At 39.8% G+C, this 22,697-nt stretch overlaps 1 protein-coding gene and 1 pseudogene across 4 annotated transcripts in view; one reads left to right on the plus strand and one right to left on the minus strand.

The window, feature by feature from the left end:
• Nucleotides 1-22,697, minus strand: part of LOC147035696 (extracellular calcium-sensing receptor-like) — a 77,445-nt gene that overhangs the window by 24,970 nt on the left and 29,778 nt on the right. Inside the window, exon 3 of one of the 4 annotated variants that reach the window (XM_085846972.1) lies at nt 6,911-10,668. The exons of 2 other annotated variants lie outside the window; for them this stretch is intronic. In XM_085846972.1, the coding sequence (XP_085703098.1) occupies nt 10,650-10,668 (19 nt within the window). In that variant the 3' untranslated portion in view covers nt 6,911-10,649. Of the gene's footprint in view, nt 1-6,910; nt 10,669-21,989; nt 22,680-22,697 lie in introns of those variants that run through there. One more of the 4 variants, XM_085846962.1, reaches the window with a different exon arrangement.
• LOC147035697 (PRKR-interacting protein 1-like) lies at nt 18,484-19,063 on the plus strand (annotated as a pseudogene).

A 22,697-nucleotide genomic window follows, 5' to 3' on the forward strand; every position in this document is an offset into this window, starting at 1 on the left:
CAAATGTCACTTCCCACAACTCTAACAAATAATTGTTCAATATATCCTGTTGAGAGTTTTGTTCTCGTTCATTCGGATTGACGAACAACTTTTGCCTTCGTGAATATTTGTCAATGGTTTTTTCTAAAAGATGTATTTTTAAGATGCTTTCTCCATTTTTGTTTTGAGTGACATTCTGATGATTTGACAGAAGCAAAATTGTTTGCTTTTCCAGCTTGCTACCTTGTTTTGGAGTCAGGTGTTCTCCACACAGCAAATTGTCCCCACTTGCTGAGTCTTGCCGTCCTTCTGGCAAATGGATGCCAAACAAGTCATTTTTCTGGATTATCGACTTGCCAATTGGTCCTTCAAAATATTCATTTTTTGTTTCAGTCATATTTTGTAGTTTTTCATATTTGCTTTGAAACAACAGATGGGTATAATAATTAGTGTCGAAACCGTGTGACTTGTTCGTAGTTGGAGCCCATCGCCCTTCATTGTGACACGCATTTCTTTCTGACTTATCGAGATAAACCTGGTTGTTGGAACAAAGTTGTGTTCCAACCATTGGCTTAAGGCTTAACAAGAAATCTTGAAAACCTGGGATGAATCCTCTACGGTTTGCAAAACCCATGCTGCCCTGTAGAATGTCAGCAAAACGGCGTGTCCCCACCATCCGAGACACTGACCAAGCACTGCTTGCTATCCATGTTCTTTCGGTAACATTCTGAAGTAGAAGTTCCTCAATAAAAGCTACAATATCTAGGTGGGTTGTGTATACCAAAGTAACCTTCGCTTTTGACTCTGCGACAGTCTTGCCTGGAAACCAATAGGAGAAAGTGAAGAACATTTTTTTCCCCCAACAATAAAAACTGTTTCTCCAATGTTTTAACATATATATATATATATATATATATATATATATATATATATATATATATATATATATATATATATATATATATATAATGAGAACAACAAATCAAACATATCCCCTTTGTATTTACACCTTAAAACATCGCTTTCACCAATACCTCACTATTTTAGGATACGCCATCATTAACCAATATCATGGCCATTAATCCGCAATTCTACAGGATGGGGCTCGTTTAAGAGAGGATCATACAGGGTGTTTCATACCAAACAGTGAACTGAATGAAATACAGCACTATTTATGTTTTATGCGTTTGTTAATCTTCAAATGAAAAATAATGCAGTATTTGTTTAGCTGCAGGTAACATTGACATGCTCAAGTGAGATACACACCAGGTGAGCCAACTTATACCAGCCAAAGTCTAATTGTATGTTTCCTTGCATGCGTGAAGTGAAAATCAGGGTTAAGTAATTGGTTCACTTTGTCCGTCTATGTCGCTCTGTATGTCTGTCTGCAAGTGTCAGTTTATGATCGAAAAACAACTTAATTTCAATTGAATGCTATATTTTTCACACAAATCGGAAAAACCCCTGCAGTTTAACAGTACTTTAGCTCTAAATTTGTCACACACACACACACACACACACACACACACACACACACACACACACACACACACACACACACACACACACACACACACACACACACACACACACACACACACACACACACACACACATGCACAGGGAGGAGTGAGATAATTTTTTACACTGTGTGCCTTTCTGGCAGTCAAACGAAATATGGCTGTCTCGACCAATCAAATTTGTTGCTCGAAGACCCTGTCCATGTATTTGTTTTTCAAGACTGCATCGGGTTAGGTATTCTATGATGTCTAGTTCCGAAAGCAATCCGTAAACATTGGTCCTCGGAATAGACAAAGGTGTAGAAAATCAAGGTACTGACTTTTACTCACCACTAAAGGTTGATGACTTTGTCCAGTCTGAGTGGTGTCCCATAAGCTGTTGTGCTTGAGTGCGGGTGAATACAGTCACAAGTTCAATAAGATGCACAAAATGGCGTATCACCAGTGGGCCAATTCAGCATTGTGTCGTCAAAATAATTTGATCCACTTGGTGACTCTGGTGTCATAAAAGGCCAGTGCTTGCGGAATAAGCTGCTCACCAAAAGGGGGTTCGATGATAGTTGTCCTGTGATGGACAGGAGTGAAAACCATTTGAAGATTGAGCCGCGACGTAGCACGTGGTACAAAGCTTCAAGTGCAGAGAGCATAGTACTTTTGGAGGAAAAGGGCCATGAACAGACACGTGGTAAAAAAATTCTGTGATTCAAAAAAGGAAATGTCTCACTGAAGATAGGGCTGTAAATGCAGTATATCTGCAGTGGATTCCAGTGGACTCTTGTTAAACTCCAGTGAAACTGAAGTACATGAGTCATTTACATGATGGTGTTAAATGGCGACATGCTAGGCAGGCAAGCATCATCACACTTCTGTTCAAGCCTTCGTCAATGCTCGTCCCTCGAGCGGGAGAGGTTCTCGAGCCCAGTTGTAGTGTTGAGCAAAATGATTGATTAGAAACCAGAAAAAAATCAAGCCTAGACGACCGCCATGGATTGGACAAGTAAATGGAACAAAGTTCATGATGTAAAAGTACGAAAACATTGCCACCGATGAAAAGTACACGACAAAGGAGTGTTTTTGGTGCAGCATGTTTTTCATTATGATGAGAAGTACATTACTAAGGTGCAGTATTTGTTTCAGGAGAAATTCGGTGAAGAATGTTGCCTCATCAAAATTGTGTATAAGTTTTCAATGAAAAGTTGCAGTTAAATATTTCACATTCCCAAAAACTCTTGAAGTGGTCGGCCGAAGGTTGTGATAGATGTGGTGTTGTAGGACATTGGCAACCGTTTGCGAAGAAGCCCAAGAAAAATGCTGAGACAGTTGTCGCAATAAGTAAGTGTATCACAAACCACTACGTACAGAGCTGTACAAAATAAAATGAAGTTTGTTCCAAATAAAATGCATGGGGTTCGTGAAATTGCAGTCGCAGACAGAAAAATAAATGATTACTGGCAATGGCTTCAAAAAAAAAATCACAGAAGAAAAAGGGGATCAGGTTTTAGACTGCACTTTCTTTATTGATGAGGCATTGTTCTCCATGTCTGGCTAGACAAATAGCCATAATGCCAGGATTTGGGCCACAAGGAATCCCAAGGCAATTTTCATAAAATCATGACATGATCAAACAAGAAAAAGAGCAATGAGAGAATGCAGACCCTCGCCAGGTCTTCTTTTGTGTGGTGTTTGTGTACTGGTGTGTTACATAATAATAGACATAAATAAAAATGCCAATTTATAACTGCTGGCAGTGATGAACGTGGCTATCAAAATGACCCGCTTTGATGCAACCCCGCTTCGATCGGACACTTGACCCTGACCCATGACGTTTATTATTATTATTATTCAATTTAATTCAGAGTGGGATTAAAATAAATTCAACTCAAGCCAAATGAAAGACCAAATAGGTACAGTGCTGCATTGGAGTCATCAGAAGTAACCCAAACAAGCAAAGAGCAAGGATGAAGTCATCAGGACAAACTTGGGTAGGATTTGGGTTTCAGCTGCTACTCCTCTATGCTCAAACCCATGCAACCAGAGCTGAATTAACCTTATAAAAAAATAAAAAATAAAAAAGAACCCAAATCAAAAAAATTACATAATTCTGCCTGCCAAACCACGCATGTGATCAAGTTGAAATTTAAAATATTTACTCCATAGCACTACAAGATCCTAAATCTGAAGTTTCACGTTGATCGATGAAACGGTTCAAGAGAATGAATTCTAAAAAGATTTTTGCTTAATCCAATATGGCTGCCAGACCATGTGACATATCAATTATTTGTGAATACCCTGGTATCCCCAAGGCTTGGGGAACATTTGTGAGAAGCTTCCCCTCAATCTGTCCAGTGTTCTGGAGAAGAAGATATTTATCGGTTTCAGGGTAAATCCAATATGGCTGCCAAATCATGTGACCTATGACATCATACGTTTGAAAATTTTCTACCTCCACGATAGGTGGTCCTCCTTGTAAAGTTTTGCCTCAAACTGCTCAACCATTTCAGAGAAGATTTTTGATGTTTTTTTTTTGTTTAATTTTAAACAATATGGCTTCCAAATCACGTGACCCATGACATCATCAATTGTTTATTTTTCTGTCGATCAATTTCTCCCGAGATGTCAATCAAAATTTTTCATACTGATCGGATGTAGCATTCTGCATATGCAATTGTGATGTCATAACAAAGGCACTTATGTTGTCAGAAAGAAAAATCACGTTTATTCCCCACAAGGAGTACTTGCTATGTGCCAAGTTTCAATTTTTTCCTTGGTGCGGTTTCAGAAATACAGAGGTCCATATTTTCCCCGTTTTATTTCCAATATGGCTGCCACACCATGCGACCTATGACGTCATAATTATAATTTAAACATTCTACATTAGTAGTCGCTCCTATGGTGAAAACTTTGTCTCAATCCGACAAGAGATTGTGGAGAAAAACACTAAAGTTCGGTGCAGACAACCAAAATAAGCAAACAGACAGACAGACTGACAAACAGATCCAAATGCAATACCCTCTCCTCTGGCGAGGGTAACTAGAACGGCACTCGGTGGGGCGCATACCTCCACCAGACTGAAGAGTTTACGTTTTGTATCCCACCAATAGAGAATTCATAGACCACATTACCCTGTGCCGTATTGAGGAACAAGGACATGGATGAGGTCTATGAATGGCAAATGTGATTGGTCATGAAGACAAAAAATGCCAAAATATTTTGTCGAAGTACGGCTTAACAAAAGGGTTTTGACAGTGCCAAAAGGTGTTTGTGTTCCACAGTGTTCAAGCATATAATTCAACTGAAATTAAATAAATATTTTAAAGGTCATAGAAAAAAATTTTTGGAAGTTTTCCGCTGTTGATGCAGCGTCTTTTACGCCACATTATTTAACATATTACATGAGTTAATTTTATTCATATCTGTTGTTTTGTGTCCTTTATGATGTCGATAAAACAGTAAGTTTCCTGTTTCGAATGATTTTTATCTCTGCCACTGAAAGTGAAGGAGGTTATGTTTTCACCCCTTTCTGTCTGTTTATTTGTCATTTGCATAATTGAAGATTTAGTTATTGTGTCTGTGTTTGTCTGTCTGTCTGTCTGTTTGTCTGTCTGTTTTTTGCCTTCAGGTCACTATTTATAGGTGATCTTCAAGAAACTTCACCACATGGTAGAGTTTGTCATAAGGAAGAAGCCTATTGTTTTTTAGGTCAAAAGGTGAACATAGGCCAAAGGTCAACAACTTAGGTGAGATTTCCAAAATCCTCAATTTTCATCCGATTAATTTGAAATTTGAAAAAGTTTTGTATTTTGTGCCATTGAATTCAACAAGCCAATTGTATTTGAGGTCAACTTCGACCAAAAGGTCAACATAGGCCCAAGGTCAACAACGAAGGTGCCATTTTGAAAATCCTCAATTTTCATCCTATTGAATTGAAATTTGAAGATGAGTTGCATATTTGGTCATTGAATCTAACCACTAATTATTTTTGAGGTCAAATTTGTTTTTTGGATTTTTCACAATGTCAACTTCTTGTTTATTTGTCTGTGGTGCTTGTCTGTCTGTGTGCATGATATCTCAAAAAGTTTTAAATGGATCCAGATGAAATTTGGTGGGCAGGTTGGGTGTGCGACAATGACAAACTGTTTCGATTTTGGTGAAGATCCGAATTTTTTTAAGTGATTCTTCACCATTGAGAGTTAGGGCTAAACTCATACAGTAGATAGCATGATATTTTTTTTTTTTTTTTTTTTTTTTTTATACCTTGGTCGAGGCTCGTATGAGAGCTAACACACAACTCACAGCAAGGAGGCATGAGACAAGAGGGGCGGGAGTGGAAGGGACAAAACATTGGGGAACAGACACAGGTGAACTGTGGAAGGGAGAGGGATGGGGATGGGACGGGGAACATGGCGAGGGGAAGATGGACATTAAAGGGACTTTCAGGAAGGAAAGCAGGAGAATTGAAGGAAGTGGGCTTGGGTGGATTATCGGGGGTAGAAAAGATCGAGGATTTGGATGGGGGAAGATAAGAGGTGGTGGTGAACAGCTGTTTTGAAAGCCTGAAGGGAAGAATGGGAAAGAATAGAGTGAGGAAGTTTATTCCAAAGGCGGGAAAAAAGAGGAATGAAAGAGTGAAGATGAGCAGTGATTCGTGATTTTGGTAGTTTTACCAGAAGGGGGTTGTTGGCGGACCTTGAGCGCCCTGTGGAAATGTGGTTGGGACAAATCGCAGAGAGAGCAGGGGGGGCAAGGCTGGAGAGGAGTCGGTAGAAGACAGAAAGACCACCGACCAACCTGCGGTGATTGAGTGAGAGGCCCAAAGACTCAGCTTCATTGCGGGAGATGCCAATGATCTTAAAAGCCCTGGTTTCGACAGCATGAAGTCGAGAAAGGTGGGAGGCAGGAGCACCAGGCCAGAGGGGAGAGCAGTACTCCATCAGGCTACGGACAAAAGCTTTGTAAGTGGTCAGGAGCTCAAGAGGGCCGAGGAAGGACTTTGCACGACGGAGGATTCCCAGTCGGCGACTGGCTTTTGAGGCAAGGTTGGAAATGTGACTTTCCCAGGAAAGGTCATGGCAGATAGTGAGACCCAGAAGCTTGAAAGAAAAGACTTCTTCCAGAGGATTGTTGAGAAAGTGGATGGGGGGGGTTTGTAAACGGTCCTTTCGAAGAGACATAGTGAGAGTGTGAGATTTGTCTGGATTGAAAGACATGTTCCACGTGTTGGACCAGTTTGTGATTTTATCCAGATCTGCAGTGAGCGAAGAAGCTGCTGCTTGCCGGTCTGAGGAATGACAGATGGTACGGCAGAGGGTTGAGTCATCGGCAAAGAGAAATAGAGGATTTTCCAGAGTTGTGGATTTTCCAGAGGATTCAGAGGATTTTCCAGAGAAAATCCAGAGGATTTTCCAGATATCTCAAAAAGTTGTGGACAGACTCGGATGAAACTTTGCGGGCAGGTTAGATGTGTGACCACAACAATTTGATTCGATTTTGGTGAAGATCTGAATCCAGATCTGGATATGAGACAATATAATTTTTTAAGTGATGTCCATGGATGTTTCTTTGCAGTCTCCACGTGCTGTGTAAATGTGCTGCTTTAACTTACCCCATTTCGTTCAATCCTGCACTACCCCCTCCCTTCTCCACAAGTCCCAATACCAAATGCAATTTGAGAACCCTCTCCTCACATTTACCTCCTCCCAAACCTCTCCCCCTCCTCACTACCACCACTCTGTCCCACATCTTCCTCGCTTCCACCACCCTCCTGGAGTGTATAGCGACGTTTGGTGAGGCGTCACTCTCCCCACTGTGGAAAATGGATTATTAATTGAATTTATAAAAATGTAAAAATCCAAACTAACTTAGTTTAGTGCTTTGAAAAGGAATTTAAATAATATATACTGAGAAAACAAGGAGAGGGCGGAATAGAAACATTCCTCTGAACTCGTAAACAACCTTGCAAAGCTCAGAGAAATTGCTGAGCCCTAAGATAAGTGGTTTGACTGTTTCACCCTTGTTTGGAGGAGGGACAGAAAAATTCCTTGGCACATATTTGAGGGCACTCTCAGGGCTCTTGTCACGCTAACCAGAGAAAGATTGAAACCAGAGACAGATTGTAACCAGAGATAGTTTGTATATAGGAAGGTTTTTGAATGTAGAATTTGTGTGTGATTTGGTGGCTCTCCACTGTTCTGGTTGAACTACCACATCACGTCTGCATGCATGCGTGTGCTTCTCTTCAATAAACCGTGTATTCGAGAACTTCCTCTCTGACTCTTCACCTGCGGCTGGAGAAAGAGTCTTCACAGTATGTATGTCAGGTATGGGGCAGAAATCTGTATCGCATGGAAGGAAACAAAGGGTATGTGTGGAAACAGCCTCGTATGGACTATATGGCCGTTTTTGAGCGAATAAATAAGTTACCATGTGTAGAAATGTTATCAATGGAGGAAAAACAGGACTTGTTGGCACAAGTACCTAAGGAATTGTGGACTACACACCCAAATGCGGGAGGAAGAATAAAAAAAAATGCATAGCCAGTGTATATTATGGTGGATAAAACCAAGATTCTACCCAATATCAAACAGTACCCTCTACGTGAAGAGGCTCCAAGAGGAATTGCTCCAGTGATTGGGGCACTTCATGAGCAGGGGGAAATTAGAGAGACTGTCAGCGAGTGCAATACACCAATCTTGCCTGTAAAGAATCTGTGTAAGCAAACGTGGCGATTTGTACAACACCTGAGGGTGATCAACAAATGCAAAGTGTCAATTCATCCTGTGGTAACGAATCCAGTGACTATATTTTCATCTATTCCATCCAATACAGTGTGTTACACCACAATTGATCTAAGTAGTGCTTTTTTCTTGATAGCAATCCATGAGGATTTACAGAACCTGTTTGCTTTTACCTATGAAGGGGTACAGCACACTTGGAAGGTGCTACCATAAGACTTTGCGGAGAGCCCTGCATTGTTCTCGCGAGCACTCCGCAAGGATTTGAATGATTGTAGTACTTACTGAAGGATCTACTTTGGTACAGTATGTAGATGACTTGTTGATTTGCTCAACATCAGAGGATAATTGCAAAAAGGACACCTTAACCCTTTTAAGAGCATTAGCTGCAAAAGGCTATAAGGTGCTTAAGGCGAAATTACAATTGTGCGAGACCCAGGTTACATACCTAGGAAATGTATTGAGTGGAACCTCGAGAAGATTGTCGAATGACAGGGTGCAGGCTATTCTGAAAGTTCTGAAACCCAAAACAAAGAAAGAAATGAGACGTTTCTTGGGAATGGCTAGATACTGGAGACAATGAGTACCTGATTACGCAGTACTGGTTCAACCACTATTAGACATGATGCTGGACAAAGCACCAGAGCCAATGGAGTGGACACAGCAAGCAGAAGAAAACTTTGGCAATATCAAAACAGCTCTGACAATGACAACAGCCTTAGGTTTACCTGATTATGACAAGACGTTTTCTTTATATACCCATGAGAGAGATGGATTTACACAGGCAGTACTGACATGGCAGCACGATGACAAAATGCGTCCATTAACATATTACAGCACAAAACTTGATCCTGTGGCGCAAGGATTTCCACCATGTTTGCGGGCAGTAGCTGCTGCCTCATATGCTGTACAGACTACAAGTCAGATTGGTTTAACATCACTTGTAATACTGCGAGTACCACACTGTGTAAGTTCTGTACTACTAAAAGCAAAAATGCAACACCTATCAGCAGTAAGAGCAATGACATATGACCTAGTGTTACTTCAAGCAAAGAATGTGGTAATCGAAAGATGTCCCACATTGAACATAGCATCCTTAATGCCAACTGCTGATGATGGGGAGGAACATAATTGCGAGGAAGTAATGACAAAAAAATGTTACTTCCCAGACAGACTTAAAGGGCATGCTGCTGCAAAACCCCCAAAATTATAGTCTTTGTGGATGGCTCATAAACAAAAGCAGCAGACGGGTCATTACTGTCAGGGTATGCAGTGTGCTCTGAAAGTGACATCTTGGAAAGTGGTAAGGTGCCTCAACATTATTCCTCACAACAAGCAGAACTATGTTCGCTAATTGCAGCATGCAATCTCGCCAAGAATAGAAGCATGACAGGAAGCAACTGAGGAAAGTGAAAAAGCCAAGTGGGAGAAAATGGGTTGCTGTTATAACGCAGAAACAAAATTTTGGGTCTCAAAAGAAGGAAAGGTCATTTCCCCAAAGGTGCATTTACCATGGCTTGCTCGTTTGGCTCATGGATGTGGCCACACGAGCTAACGGGGAATGCTGAAAGAGGTGTTATGAACATGGCATTCTCCAGGATTTGCAGCTGCGGCAGAATTTTTTTTGTAGAAGCTGTTCATATTATCAACGTCATCATGCTGGTAAAGTGTATGAACAAATGAAAGGAGCTCATCTTCTACCCTGGGTACCTTTCTTCCATATTCAAATGGACTTTGTAACCATGCCAAAATGCTGGAAATACCGCTACATTTTGGTAGTGGTTGATATGTTCACCAAATGGATTGAGGCATATCAATGCAGAACATGTGATGCAAGGTGAGTGGCAAAGCTTTTGCAGAAAGAGTACATTTGCAGGTATGGGATACCTTACAAAATATCCAGTGATAAAGAAGCACATTTTACATCAGATATTACCAAGGAACTCTGCAGAGCTTTGCAAATCAAACAACGCTTCCACTTTCTGTATCATCCTGAGTCAGCAAGGCAAGTAGAATGCCAGAATGGCACACTTAAAAACAAACTTGCCAAAATATGTGATGAAACGGGTTTCACATGGCCAGAGGCTATTCCTCTGGCACTGATGTCAATGAGGTCAATGGTAAATAGGTGCAGCAGATTGTCCCCACATCAAATACTGATGGGGAGACCGATGCGAGTACCGGTAACTGACCCATTAACCCTAAAACAGATGGACATACACATGATGGATGAAACAATGATTAACTTTTGTGTTGCCTTAACAAAGGTTGTCAAAGAATTCCACTTGCAGATCAAAGAAGCACTACCAGAACCAGCTGCAGAGGAACATCAGGGCAACCCGCCGGGTGACTGGTGTACATCAAGGTGTTCAAGCGGAAAAATGCACTGAAGGCACGTTGGACCGGACTCCACAAGGTATTATTGGTCACCGACACAGCTGTCAAGTGCAAAGGTAAACAATCATGGACTCACGGATCTCACTGCAAAAGAGCATACAGCAAACCTTAAAGTGAAGAAAGGATATCCACAAGTGTGAAGAACATTACCAGGAGTTAATGACATATTGTAGTGCTTTTGGTTAGCACGTGCATAATTGTGACAATATAGATGATAACAGGCAGTGAGGGCATTATGAGAATGCCATGGAGAGGAGAATGCTTGGTAGGTCAAGAGCAGGGGAAACAAGAATGGGTTGTGACTGGGAATGAAGGGCAAAATAAGGTAAACATTGGGATTAATTGCATGAGAAAGGAGTGTATGGGACAAACACTTATTTGACACTTCCATATAATTATGCACCCCGTGTCACACGGGATGAAGGGGATGTAGACACCGTATGCCTGGAACGAGACATAGTGTTCCAGGAACGAATAATTGGACATATATTGAACACCTTTTTAGCAATATCTTTACAACATGCTAAAAGTATGAACAAAAGCAAGTATTGGGTTTGCTCACAGCTTCCACATTCATCCAAACATGGACTGCCCCTTTCGGCAGTCCCATTTTCAGGGGAAGATATATGTGGGTACCTGGTTCATAGACAGGCTGACCTAGTGCTAACTAGAACAGAAGGGAGAGTAGGGGAAGAAAGAGCGAGAGTACTAGAAATTACAAGTAACTAGGAGAAGGGGGCATACAAATGTAGTCGCTATTGGCACTAGTACTATCCGAAGTATTGCGTGAAACATAACTTCCTATATGCAATACGAGAAAAGGTTGATCACACTCCTAGATATAGGACAGATTATGTCTCAATAACTAAGTGGGAAGGATTGGAGAAATACCCACCACATTTTGAGGTTATAAATAGAGAAGTAGGAATAGTTTGCCTAGTAAGTAGAAAAGGAAATGGACCGTACTTGGGTAACTCGACATGCCAATACAATGCTAAAGATGGGGAAGAAAAAGTAATCATTAAGGGACAAATAATGGGACAAGAATAGATATAAGGATATGAATGAATAATCTCGTGGAACCCCAGGCACCATTAAACTATACATATTTCCTATGTGTGCATAGGGCATATTCGTGGCTACCAGCCAGGTGGACGGGATCTTGTTATTTAGGATATGTAATACCCCAAATTTGTATTCATGACCAATCACCTTTCATGTTACAGAATAAATGAAAAAGATCTATTTCAGAAACTGAACGATTTTTCGTGATAGCCTTTCCATTTTATGGCATTGAGAAAGCTGCTGGAGAAATCATTAACTTGGCAGCCTCTCTGGAGACGCATGTGAATGAAACTACTGAGGGTTTTACCAAAGTAAATGCTGAAATGGTTGTCTTACGGACAGTTGCTATGCAGAATCGTATCGCCTTTGATGTCCTATTGGCTGCACAGGGAGGCACATGTGCAGTAATTGGGTCAGAATGTTGTTTCTACATCCCTGATAACTCAGATGAAATTGACAATCTGGCTGGGAAGATTAAAGCAGAAGGCACCAAATATCATGATTATAATAAGGGATGTAACTTTCATCATAGTTGGGAAAGATGTTTGGTGGATGGGGACCATGGATATTCCACATATTGTTTGTTGGACTAATGATGTTCATTGCTATTGTTGTCATCATACCATGCATAAGAGCAATAATCGATGTGTGTGTGTGTGTAAGAAAATTTGCAACAGTAAGAACAATGGTGGCGCATGAAGTTTCCCTGGACCAACCATCTCCGAGCAACTATGGCGAGCCTGAAGATCCAGAAGGTCCAGAAAACCCAGAAAATTAAGAATCCAATATAAAATTGAGTCGAGACACTGTGACGGTGGAATCTGATGGAAAATATGAAAGTACAGACACTCGTGCCTTTGCGAATGCCAAAAAACCTTTTGAAATAATTCAACAATTGTTGCTAAAGAACCAAAAGAAGATGGATGAATATGATGAAGAGATGTGGAATTATAGAGATATCTTTAAAACTAAAGGGGAAAAGGAATTCAAGCAGCTTGCTCTGATAAAACCTGATTAGTATAGTTGAAAAAGGAGATTGCCTATTGGATGTATATGTTCGGTGTGCACAGGGTTCTTTCCTTCCAGATCACCTGGACTCCCCAACTCTGGTGGATGGGGAGATGGTGGCCCCCAAGGATTGCATCCAGCAGCTCAGGTGTTAACCCACCACAAAGCGCAAATTTTGGTAACACGGTGGGAATGAACCTGCCGCTCGCAGCGGACGACAAATTTAGATTTTCAATAGGTTTGTCCTTACAGAACAAACTAGAACGGGCACTCAGTAGAGCGCATACCTTCGCCAACGCTACATTTTGCCCCCCCCCAGAAACCATTGATTGTGAGGGTATTTAATCCTATACCACATCTGCCATCTCATATTTGTTATGATGGCTTAAAAACATTAAATTTCCTGTGTCATCTCGTATATCACAAGATTGGGCATTGAATTCACAACATTTTGGCATTGGTTGCATGCAAATTTGATAAAAATCGACCGCACTATGGCAAAATGATGATTTTGACCTTTTCATGACCTCGACCTTGACCTTTGTACTGTTAATTTTGTAATTGGTATAAGAGTGTGAGGAACAGAACAGTCAACATTTTGGTGTTGGTTTCATGCAAATCAGATAAGAATTGACCGTGTTATGACTAAAACTGCACATTTTGCAATGTCGTGACCCCCCCCCCCTGACCTGTGACTCCCAACTGCTAATAAGGGTTATTACGTCATTGTGTCATGTCACATATCACAAGATGGGGCATTGAATTCTGAACATTTTGGCATTAGTTGCATGCAAATTGGATACAAATTGACCGCGCTATGGTAAAAAGATGATTTTGACCTTTTCATGACCTTGACCTTGACCTTTGACCCGATCGCTCCCAAAATCTAGTCCGCAGATAATAACCAATCATCCCACCAAATTTGCTGCGATTCAGTTCAATACTTTTGGAGTTATGCGAATAACAAGCAAACAAACAAACACACATATTCACAAATAAATAAATAAATACACAACAATCAAAACATAACCTTCGCAACAAAGTTTGCAAAGGTAATCATTAGGTTGTTCAGTTTGAACAAAACGGGGGACTGTGGAAACTGGATTAGGAATTGAATTTATAATCAAGGAAAAATGCAAATTAACTTAGTTTAGTGCTTTGAAAAGGGATTTAATAAATATATGCTGGGAAAACGAGGAGAGGGCAGAATCCACACATTCCTCTGAAGTTGTAAACAATCTTTCAAAACCTTATTGATCCAAAGACCATCTGAACCAGCAATATCTCCTCCTACACACTTTCCTGGGGCTATAAGCAAGCTCCAAAACAGACCAATTATCCTTTTATGTTGCAATCCAAAAATCCACAAAGTTCCATGTGTTTTCAAGACACACCCTGGTGAAACTGCATATACACATAAAATATTCAATGTAGAGTTAAGTCTTCGGCCCACAACATCATAGAGAGTCGAGGTCTTCCTTCTTTGCACAAGAGTGTCTTTTGTTTTACTGAATAAACGGCTTGTATATGAAGTTACTTTATCTGTCTTGAGGTAGCAAGAAACTTCTCCCACACCACCCCGTCCCCCTTCCTCACTCTTGCCCCCTTCCTCAACACTCTGAGTGCCCCAACCCCTCCTCCCTCCCCTCTTCCTCTCCTCCCTCCATCCTCTCTCCCTCCCTACTCTCCTTTCCATCCCTTACCTCTGTCCTTTCTCCCTCCCTACTCTCCTCTCCCTCCCTTCCCTCCATCCTCTCTCCCTTCTTTCCCTCTTTCTCCACCCACATTTGATATTGCCATTAGGGAAGCAACGGGTTGCATTTGCTTGTTGTAAAATATATTTGCCAGTTGTAGTGCACAAATTGAAGCATCCCCTTTGTCTGATGGCATGACAAATAATTTAGTCATTTGCTTTTCAATATATATATATATATATATATATATATATATATATATATATATATATATATATATATATATATATATATATATATATATATATATATTTTAATACTGAGTACCATTGTCAGGTGAGTTTTATTTTTGTTTGATTTTTGTATACCATGTCGAGGCTTGTGTCAGAGCTAAGAGCTTATGTGATTGAGCAGTGTCTGTCGGTAAGTGAGTGAGTGAGCCAGTCAGTCAGTCCACAAACGTCAGTCATTATCACAACGAAAGACAAGGAAATTAGACATAGGTGGAGGCCATTCAGCCCATAATGCCTCCACCACATCAACACCACACCAATTTATCAACACCAGATAGAAATATATAAATGGAAAATGTTTATTCTTTTTTAAAATTCAGTGTTTTTTGTCATTTTTGTTTGTTTGTTCTTTTCCCCAGAGGAGGGGGCATTGGCTTGGTTAAAAAAACACACATCAACCACACAACACCACTTTACGAGATGCCCACTTACATCACTCTGTACACATGTACACAAATCAGCAATAAATGCTCAAGCATTTGATGCTCAAGCTCAACATCAGAAAGTCCTGTCAACATCTGCATACCCATCTATCACCATAACTTCCAGGTATGTATCTAATTCAAATTTAAACTTATCTACTGTTTCTGCTGCCACTACCTTTCCAGGGAGACCATTACATAGATTAACTACTCTCTGAGTAAAATACCCCCACCTTACAATCGTCTAAACGTCTTAACCACCTTACAAGGGTGGATGCACACAAGGGGAGGGGAGTGGTGCGATGGGATTGGGGGGGGGCAATGAGTGTGGCTTGTGTGCGTGTTTCTTGGGTGGGTGGAGACAAAGAAGGGGGAGGAACATTTTTTTTTAAGTAAACAATTGTGCTCTGTGTGGGGAACTAATAATCTAATCATTGTGTGATGGATATGGATATGATGGATGTGGATGTGGCTTGTGTGGGTGGAGACAGAGGAGGAGGAGGAACAATTTTTTAATTAAATAAACATGTGTGTGGGTAACTCATAAATAGTCATTGCATGATGGAAGTGGATATGATAGATGTGGGAGGGACTTGTGTGGGTTTAGCTTGTGTGGGTGGAGTCAATTTCTAAAACATTTTATATTTTCAATGTATTATCTTTGTTTTTTTTCTGTGCAATAATTCCTGTGCAAAAATGAACGTCATATCTCTTTTAAATCATATAACTTGGAAGTCTAAGGAACTGTATTCATTACATCAACAATGAAAAAAAGGTCATTTGTCCATCGCTGAGTATAAACTTTTTCAAAATGAGATTTCCACCTATATATTCTTCCTCCATCACCAACTTTGAACTTAGGCTTTCTGAGATTAAACTCTTTTTCATATTCTAAAATTGTAAATATTTCTGATGGCTTGGATTTTGTTGAGGTGTAAATCATATCGTTGTACTTATCTACAATGTCATGAATTAAAGATAATGATTGTTGAGAACCGAGGTGAGTGAATTTTTTTTTATATAGTCTCTCTTTTAAAGTGCAATTGAAGTGCTCAATAACAACCGCTTTTCCTTCATTAAAGGTGCTGTATAATGTAATGCTGTTATTTTTAAGAGAATTCATAAATGTTTTGTTGTACAACTCTGCACCCTCATCAGTCCACAATTTTTTTTCAGGATTTCTCTTGTTTTTATTATATATATATATATATATATATATATATATATATATATATATATATATATATATATATATATATATATATATATATATATATATATATATATATATCTGTTGGAAGGCTAACATAAGAGTATTACCTCTTTCGTTTTTCAAAGGGACAACCCATGCATATCTACTCCTCAAATCAATGACGGTTAAAGCATACTTGTACCACTTATCATTATTGAGTTCAATTAAATCAGCAGACCAGATAAAATCAATTTCCTTGGAATAAATCTTCCTTCTATGAAACTTTGTGATTATTGGTTTATGTAATTCATCAGCTAATTGCTCTTCAATCTTAATGACATCATTGGAGAATATAAGTTTTTGGAATTTCCATGCCCAAGTTTCAATTTAGCACTGATCATCTTCTTCATGATGAACCTATCAACTTTTTCTCTCAAGGTTGGATTTTGTATCAGAGACAAATTTTACAACATTTCTCTATCGGCTTCATGTTTTTCTTCCAACGTTGTGCTATTCCCATAATCAATATCGTGCCGCATGCACACTTAATCAACCCTATTGATGGGATTACTCCATGATTTAGGATTGTCAGCCTCATCTAATCTTTTATCCAAGTTTGTGCATGCACCACATAAAGAACACCCTGGTAGATGTAATTACCCTGGTATTCCAGTGGTTGTAAATTTACTTCCTGATAAAAACTTTTTATATCTCCCACACGTTTGTGTTTGGAGATTAATTTACTCTTTTTAGAGCCACACACCGAACATATACTTTTTTGTTTCACCCTGTCATTTTTACTTTTAAAATATGAGATATTTTTAGTATTAGTTTTCTTTTTACATTTGAGACAATAACTCATTTATTTATGAGAAAAATTCCTACACAGTGCGAAAACCTTTTTAGTTTCCAACATGCACATTTGAATCCTAATTTTTAAAACATAAAGAAGCCTCAGAAATGTCTTCACTCTCTCCTCCATTTATTTAAGTAAAAAAAATGGAAAACTTTAATTAAAGTCAATCAAACCAACATCATCAATAATATAATCTTTATCTCCACTTTCTCGTTTATATCTTCTCCCTGAAATCGATGTTAATACTCTTGACGAAAATATTTCTAATAGACTTGTCAATTCTTTGTTTTCCTCCTCAGTACGTTGAGATTGATTTATTTTCTGTAATACCTTTGATATTTTAAAAATCTCACTGGTTTCCATGTTTTTACATTTATTTATTCTCTCTCTTTCCTCCCTTTCCCTCTCCTCCTTCTCTCTCTTCTCCCTCTCCTCCTTTTCTCTCTTCTCCCTCTCCTCCTTTTCTCTCTTCTCCCTCTCCTCCATCTCTCTTGTCTCAGTTTCTTCGTCTCCTTCATCATCCCTTACTATCCTTAAACCACTTTCACCCCATCGAATATCGTACATATATTCATCTGGATTCTGCGATACTCTTGAATCCACAATTATTTTTTTATCATAATAGGAAACCAACAAGATTTGTTGATGATTTTTAAAAGGGTTTTACATTTCATCACCTTTAGAAGTTCATTTTTAGCTCGCCTGTTCGAAGAACAGAGAGCTATAGGGATACCCCGGCGTGAGCGTGAGCGTCAGCGTGAGCGTGAAAATGTGAAAGTTATTGGTGCAAGTTATTTATAAGCCTGCCATTCATTTAATATGTGTACTAGGATGCTGAAATTTGGCATGGAGGTTCCTTTGGGTTATATTATTGATGTAGTGAAGTTGAAATTAAAAATAATTTCAAATGTTATAAATTTTCGACCTGTTTTGAACTTAACTTTTTTGTAGCACATCAACGTTAAAGTTTTTGGTGCAAGTTATTTAGAAGCATGCCATTCATTTAATATGTGGACATCTGTTGTGTTGTGATTGTGTTAACAACATCTTTTGTGGTACCTTATCAAATACCTTCTTAAAGTCTAGATATACTGTGTTCACTGCCTTTCCCTCATCCACCCAATTAAATTCTGCTTCATAGAACTTTAAAAGATTTGTTAAACAGGAACTACCTTTGCTAAACCCATGCTGATGACCTTTACTTAGCTTGTATATCTTCAACTGGTTCCTCATCTGGTCCCTAATTAATGTCTCCATCACCTTCCCCACACCTGAAGTCAAATTAACAGGTCTATAGTTTCCCAATTAGACTTATGTTTCTTAGTAAGGATGGATGACAATGGAAAGGGAAAAGATGAGTGACCGTATGAAGACCATAAAGATGGACAAGGAGAGAAGCAAAGGACCGTCGTTTTTCCTCGTATGACAAGTGAGGCAGAACGTTTATGGCTGTAAAAGGTCATGCGGTAGCCGGAGTGAGCAGTATTCATCCCAGAACGAACGAAGGAATGGCCTCCCAAATCTCCACCGAGTTTGTGAAAGATATCATGGGTTCGAGTATGGGAGATGGGAGTGAAGAGTTCCATGTTTATTGTCACATCCGCCAGCAGGAGTATGTGCAACAGGACTATCTGGATCATAAGGCTGAAAAGGCAAACAAAGGCCAGGAATTCCAAGAGAGTTTGAGAAGAATAGTGAGAGAGGCCTCCAGCGCACGGCACGTAAATGTGTAAAGCGAGCCAAGTTGAAAGCAAAAATGGCAGCTGATCACTTGGTGAAAAAGAGTAAGAAGGCTGAAGAGCAATGTGAGGAAAATGTATAGGAAGAATTGTGAGAATCTGATGAAGAGAAAGAGACAGTGGCAGACAATGCAGAGGAAGCGAGTTTTGTGATGGGTGGAAGATGAGTCACTCTGACTGATTGTCAATGTCATGGTGGATTAAACACACAACCCATCTTGGGGCCTCGTGGCATGAACACGAAGCACCCAAGACAATTCTAAAGTGCTTGTTGCATCTTCAGGAGAACTTTGGGCTGGTCGTTTTCACGAGGCCACTTGTTGGTGTAAGGTGCTTCAGGACGTTTATTATTATTTTAATTTTTTGAATTGATTTCACACACCTACTGATTGTCCTTTGACAAATGTACCTGAAGATGCATTGTGCAATTCAGTTTTGAATAAAACTTCAAAATACAGTATAATAATTATTTTTTTGCTGTTACATGTTTTCCCTTGCTTTTCGAAGTTACAATTTGATGTGAATCTTTTCACTACCATCTCAGATTACCACCCCCCCATCCAAAACCATGCTCTTTTCTACCCCATTAATCCACCCCAAGCCGATCTCTCTCCAAGTTTCCAGTTTTTCCTTCCTAAGAGTTTGCATCTGAATCCATCTTCAGCCTGTGCGCCCTTCCATGCACACCATTCCTTCCCACACCGAAGCCTCTCTTTATTTTGTCCCTCAACCCTGCTGTTGCTGTTTCCTCCTCTATTCACTGTTCCTTTTGTTCTGTTTAGTCATGATCCGTTCTACGTTCCAGCTCTTCTACAAGACTTCAATTTGTAAACAACAATAAAAAATAGCATCATTCTCTGGAACTTTTCTTAACTAATAGTGTTACATTTGCTACTCTCCAATCCTCCAGTTCCTGTCCTGACTCCAGTGAACGATTGAAAATATCCGTTAATATCTCACTTACGTACTCAGCACCTCCCTCAATACTCTCCCTCCATCCATCCAATAGGACCATACTCTGTGTAGAGCATTGGTGTTGCTTTCGCCGTCTCCTTGGCTATTGGGCACAATCATGGACAGGTCGCCACTCCGACACAGGATACAAGCAAGCTGGTACTCATTTTGCCAACCGCAGAAGGATGACAGGTAGAGTCAACCCCACCTGGTATTAACTCAACAGCCGAGTGGGATTTGAACTCAGAATCCTAAGATCCCAAGCCCACCACCCGAACCATTAAGCCAACATCCGGCATGCTAAATAATCTCGGGTGCATATTATCTGGCCCCGGAGCCTTATCTCCTCTTAGATTTCCTTGCTGTTCCATTACTTCCTCCACTCCAACCTGGATCTTCTGCAAAAGCCCTTTCTCACCTCCTTGATAGATACTCAGCTATTGGCAATTCTACTGACTGTTCTTGTGTAAAAGTTGAAGCAAAATACCTGTTTCATAAGCCTGCCATCTCACTTTCATCACCAACCACTCTCCCGATGCTCTTCCTCAATGGGCACACACTGGTCCTCACCTGATATTTTCCCCTGATATATCTAAAGAATGTCTTGCTATTATATTTAATATTCTTAGCCATGTCCTTCTCATACTCCCTTTTGGCTTGCCGAGTTCTTTTCTTAACTTGCCTGTGTTTACTCAGATAGTAATATAAATATAGCTCAAGTCCTGTTGCTTTAAACCTAATAAAAGCCTTCTGCTTCTCCTTAATAGCATTTCTTACCTCCATCTGCAACCACCCTGGCCTCTTTCTGCGTCTCGTTTCACACCTCATTGGAATGTACTTACCCTGCACTCTACACATTTACTCCTTAAAGGTTTCCCATTTTTCTGATGCTGACTGTCCTTTTGTTAGCTTCTCCAAATATACATCACCCAAATGTCTCCTCGTACCCTCAAGGTTTGCCATCCTGAAATCTAATAGCCTTACTCTACTGCCCTGAACTCCAACCCTTAACAAAGTCTTTGCACTCACAATGTTATGGTCACTTGCTCTGAAATGCTCACCTACATCCACCTCCTCCACCATATTGGGATCATTACTTCAAAGGAGGTCTAACACAGCACTCACCCGATTGAGCTTATCTACAAACTGAATCAAAAAGCAATCCTTTCCTAAAACGATGAAATCCTCATCTGCTCTGCGCTTTCCCTGTTCTTGGACCATATCTATCCCTGGCGAGTTAAAATCCCCCATAATCAATACTCCTCCCTTACCACCTTCCCTTTTTAATTCTTCAACATCTACTCCTTCCTCCTCTTCCTTCACACTCAGAGCCCAGTAAACCATCCTTCCAGTGCCATACTGGTATTACAATCTCTAATCTCTCCCCAAACAGAATCCTCCACATTAATTCCCTCCTTAATTTCACCCCTTTCTCTTGATGTAATGCTGTCTTTTACCCAGGTTGCTACTCCTCCTATTCTCTCCTTTTCACAGCGATATACCTTGTAGCCTTCTCAAACAGTCCACTAGTTATTCTCCTCCTTAAACCATGTCTCACTCACTGCAACTATATCGTACTCCTCGCTATCTACTTTGGTTTCAAGCTCTTCCATCTTATTGTTTTAACTCCTGGCATTGGGAGAGAATATGTTTAACTTTTCCCTTCCTGAAATTCTATTTTCTTGCCTGGCCGTACTCCACAATTTCATCATAAGTTCCTTCCTGAATATCTCCCCCACTCTCCGCTGATCTAAAAAAGCCTGAATTCCTTACTCAATTCCCACTGCAAACCTTGCTGCCCCCTTTGTATTTAACATAATGCTGGCATTCTGGAAACACTCCCTTTGTTCCTGAAATGATTCCCACTGCTTCTTTAATGTAAACCCTTCCTCCATACACCATTCTACCAGCCATTGATTGACATTGATCACTCTTCTCTTAATTTCTAAATTGTTTCCTAATCTTGGGAGAATCCCAGAAAACATGACCGCACAACTCTTTGCTTTCAGCCATTTACATTAACTATATATATATATATATATATATATATATATATATATATATATATATATATATATATATATATATATATATATATATATATATATATATATATATATATCGTTTTTATCCCCATCACTCAATGGTGAAGAATCATTAAAAAAAATTAACATATCTGGATCCAGATCCGGATCTGCAGCTAAATCTAATGAATTAGTCCTTGTCGCACACTCATCATGTCCAGTAAATTTCGTCCAAATCCGTGAACAACTCTTTGAGATGTCCTGATCAAAAATAGACAAGTGAAAACATAGCTTCCATCTCCCTTTAGTGGCGGAGGAAAGAAGAACAAAGAAGGAAATTCTTACTTCTTGAAAGCATTAGTAATTTGTCTTCGCAAAATGTAAGGCATTGGGTACTTTAAAGGGACATGTTTGACAAACTTGAGTGAAACTTATGATAAATTTTGTCAATGGAAAAAATGCTTGTAACTTGAATAAGTATTTTATTTATTTATTTATTTGCAGAAGTGTAATGATTTCCATCAACCTTACCTAGTCTTTTAAGCAAATGGTAGGCGCTGACCTTTGGCAGGATTCCCTCAAATGAGGTACAGACACCAATACGCTCAGCCTCTTTGAGGAACTGTGCGACACCATTAAGGGCATAAACATCATCTGCCGCGATTGTACCGACATATCGCCAACCAAAGAGCTGCACCAAGTTTGCAAGAGCGCGAGTATGGTGTGTGTCACTTGGGATGATCCTCATGAAGGAGGGGAACTGTGCTTTATCGCTCAGGCACTTGCAGACTGACGCGTAGCTAACCTGAAACAAACGTACACC

This window comes from Eptatretus burgeri, chromosome 1 (genome assembly GCF_056783735.1).
Source record: "Eptatretus burgeri isolate ZD-2024b chromosome 1, Ebu_testis_v1, whole genome shotgun sequence".
Taxonomy (NCBI): Eukaryota; Metazoa; Chordata; class Myxini; order Myxiniformes; family Myxinidae; genus Eptatretus; species Eptatretus burgeri.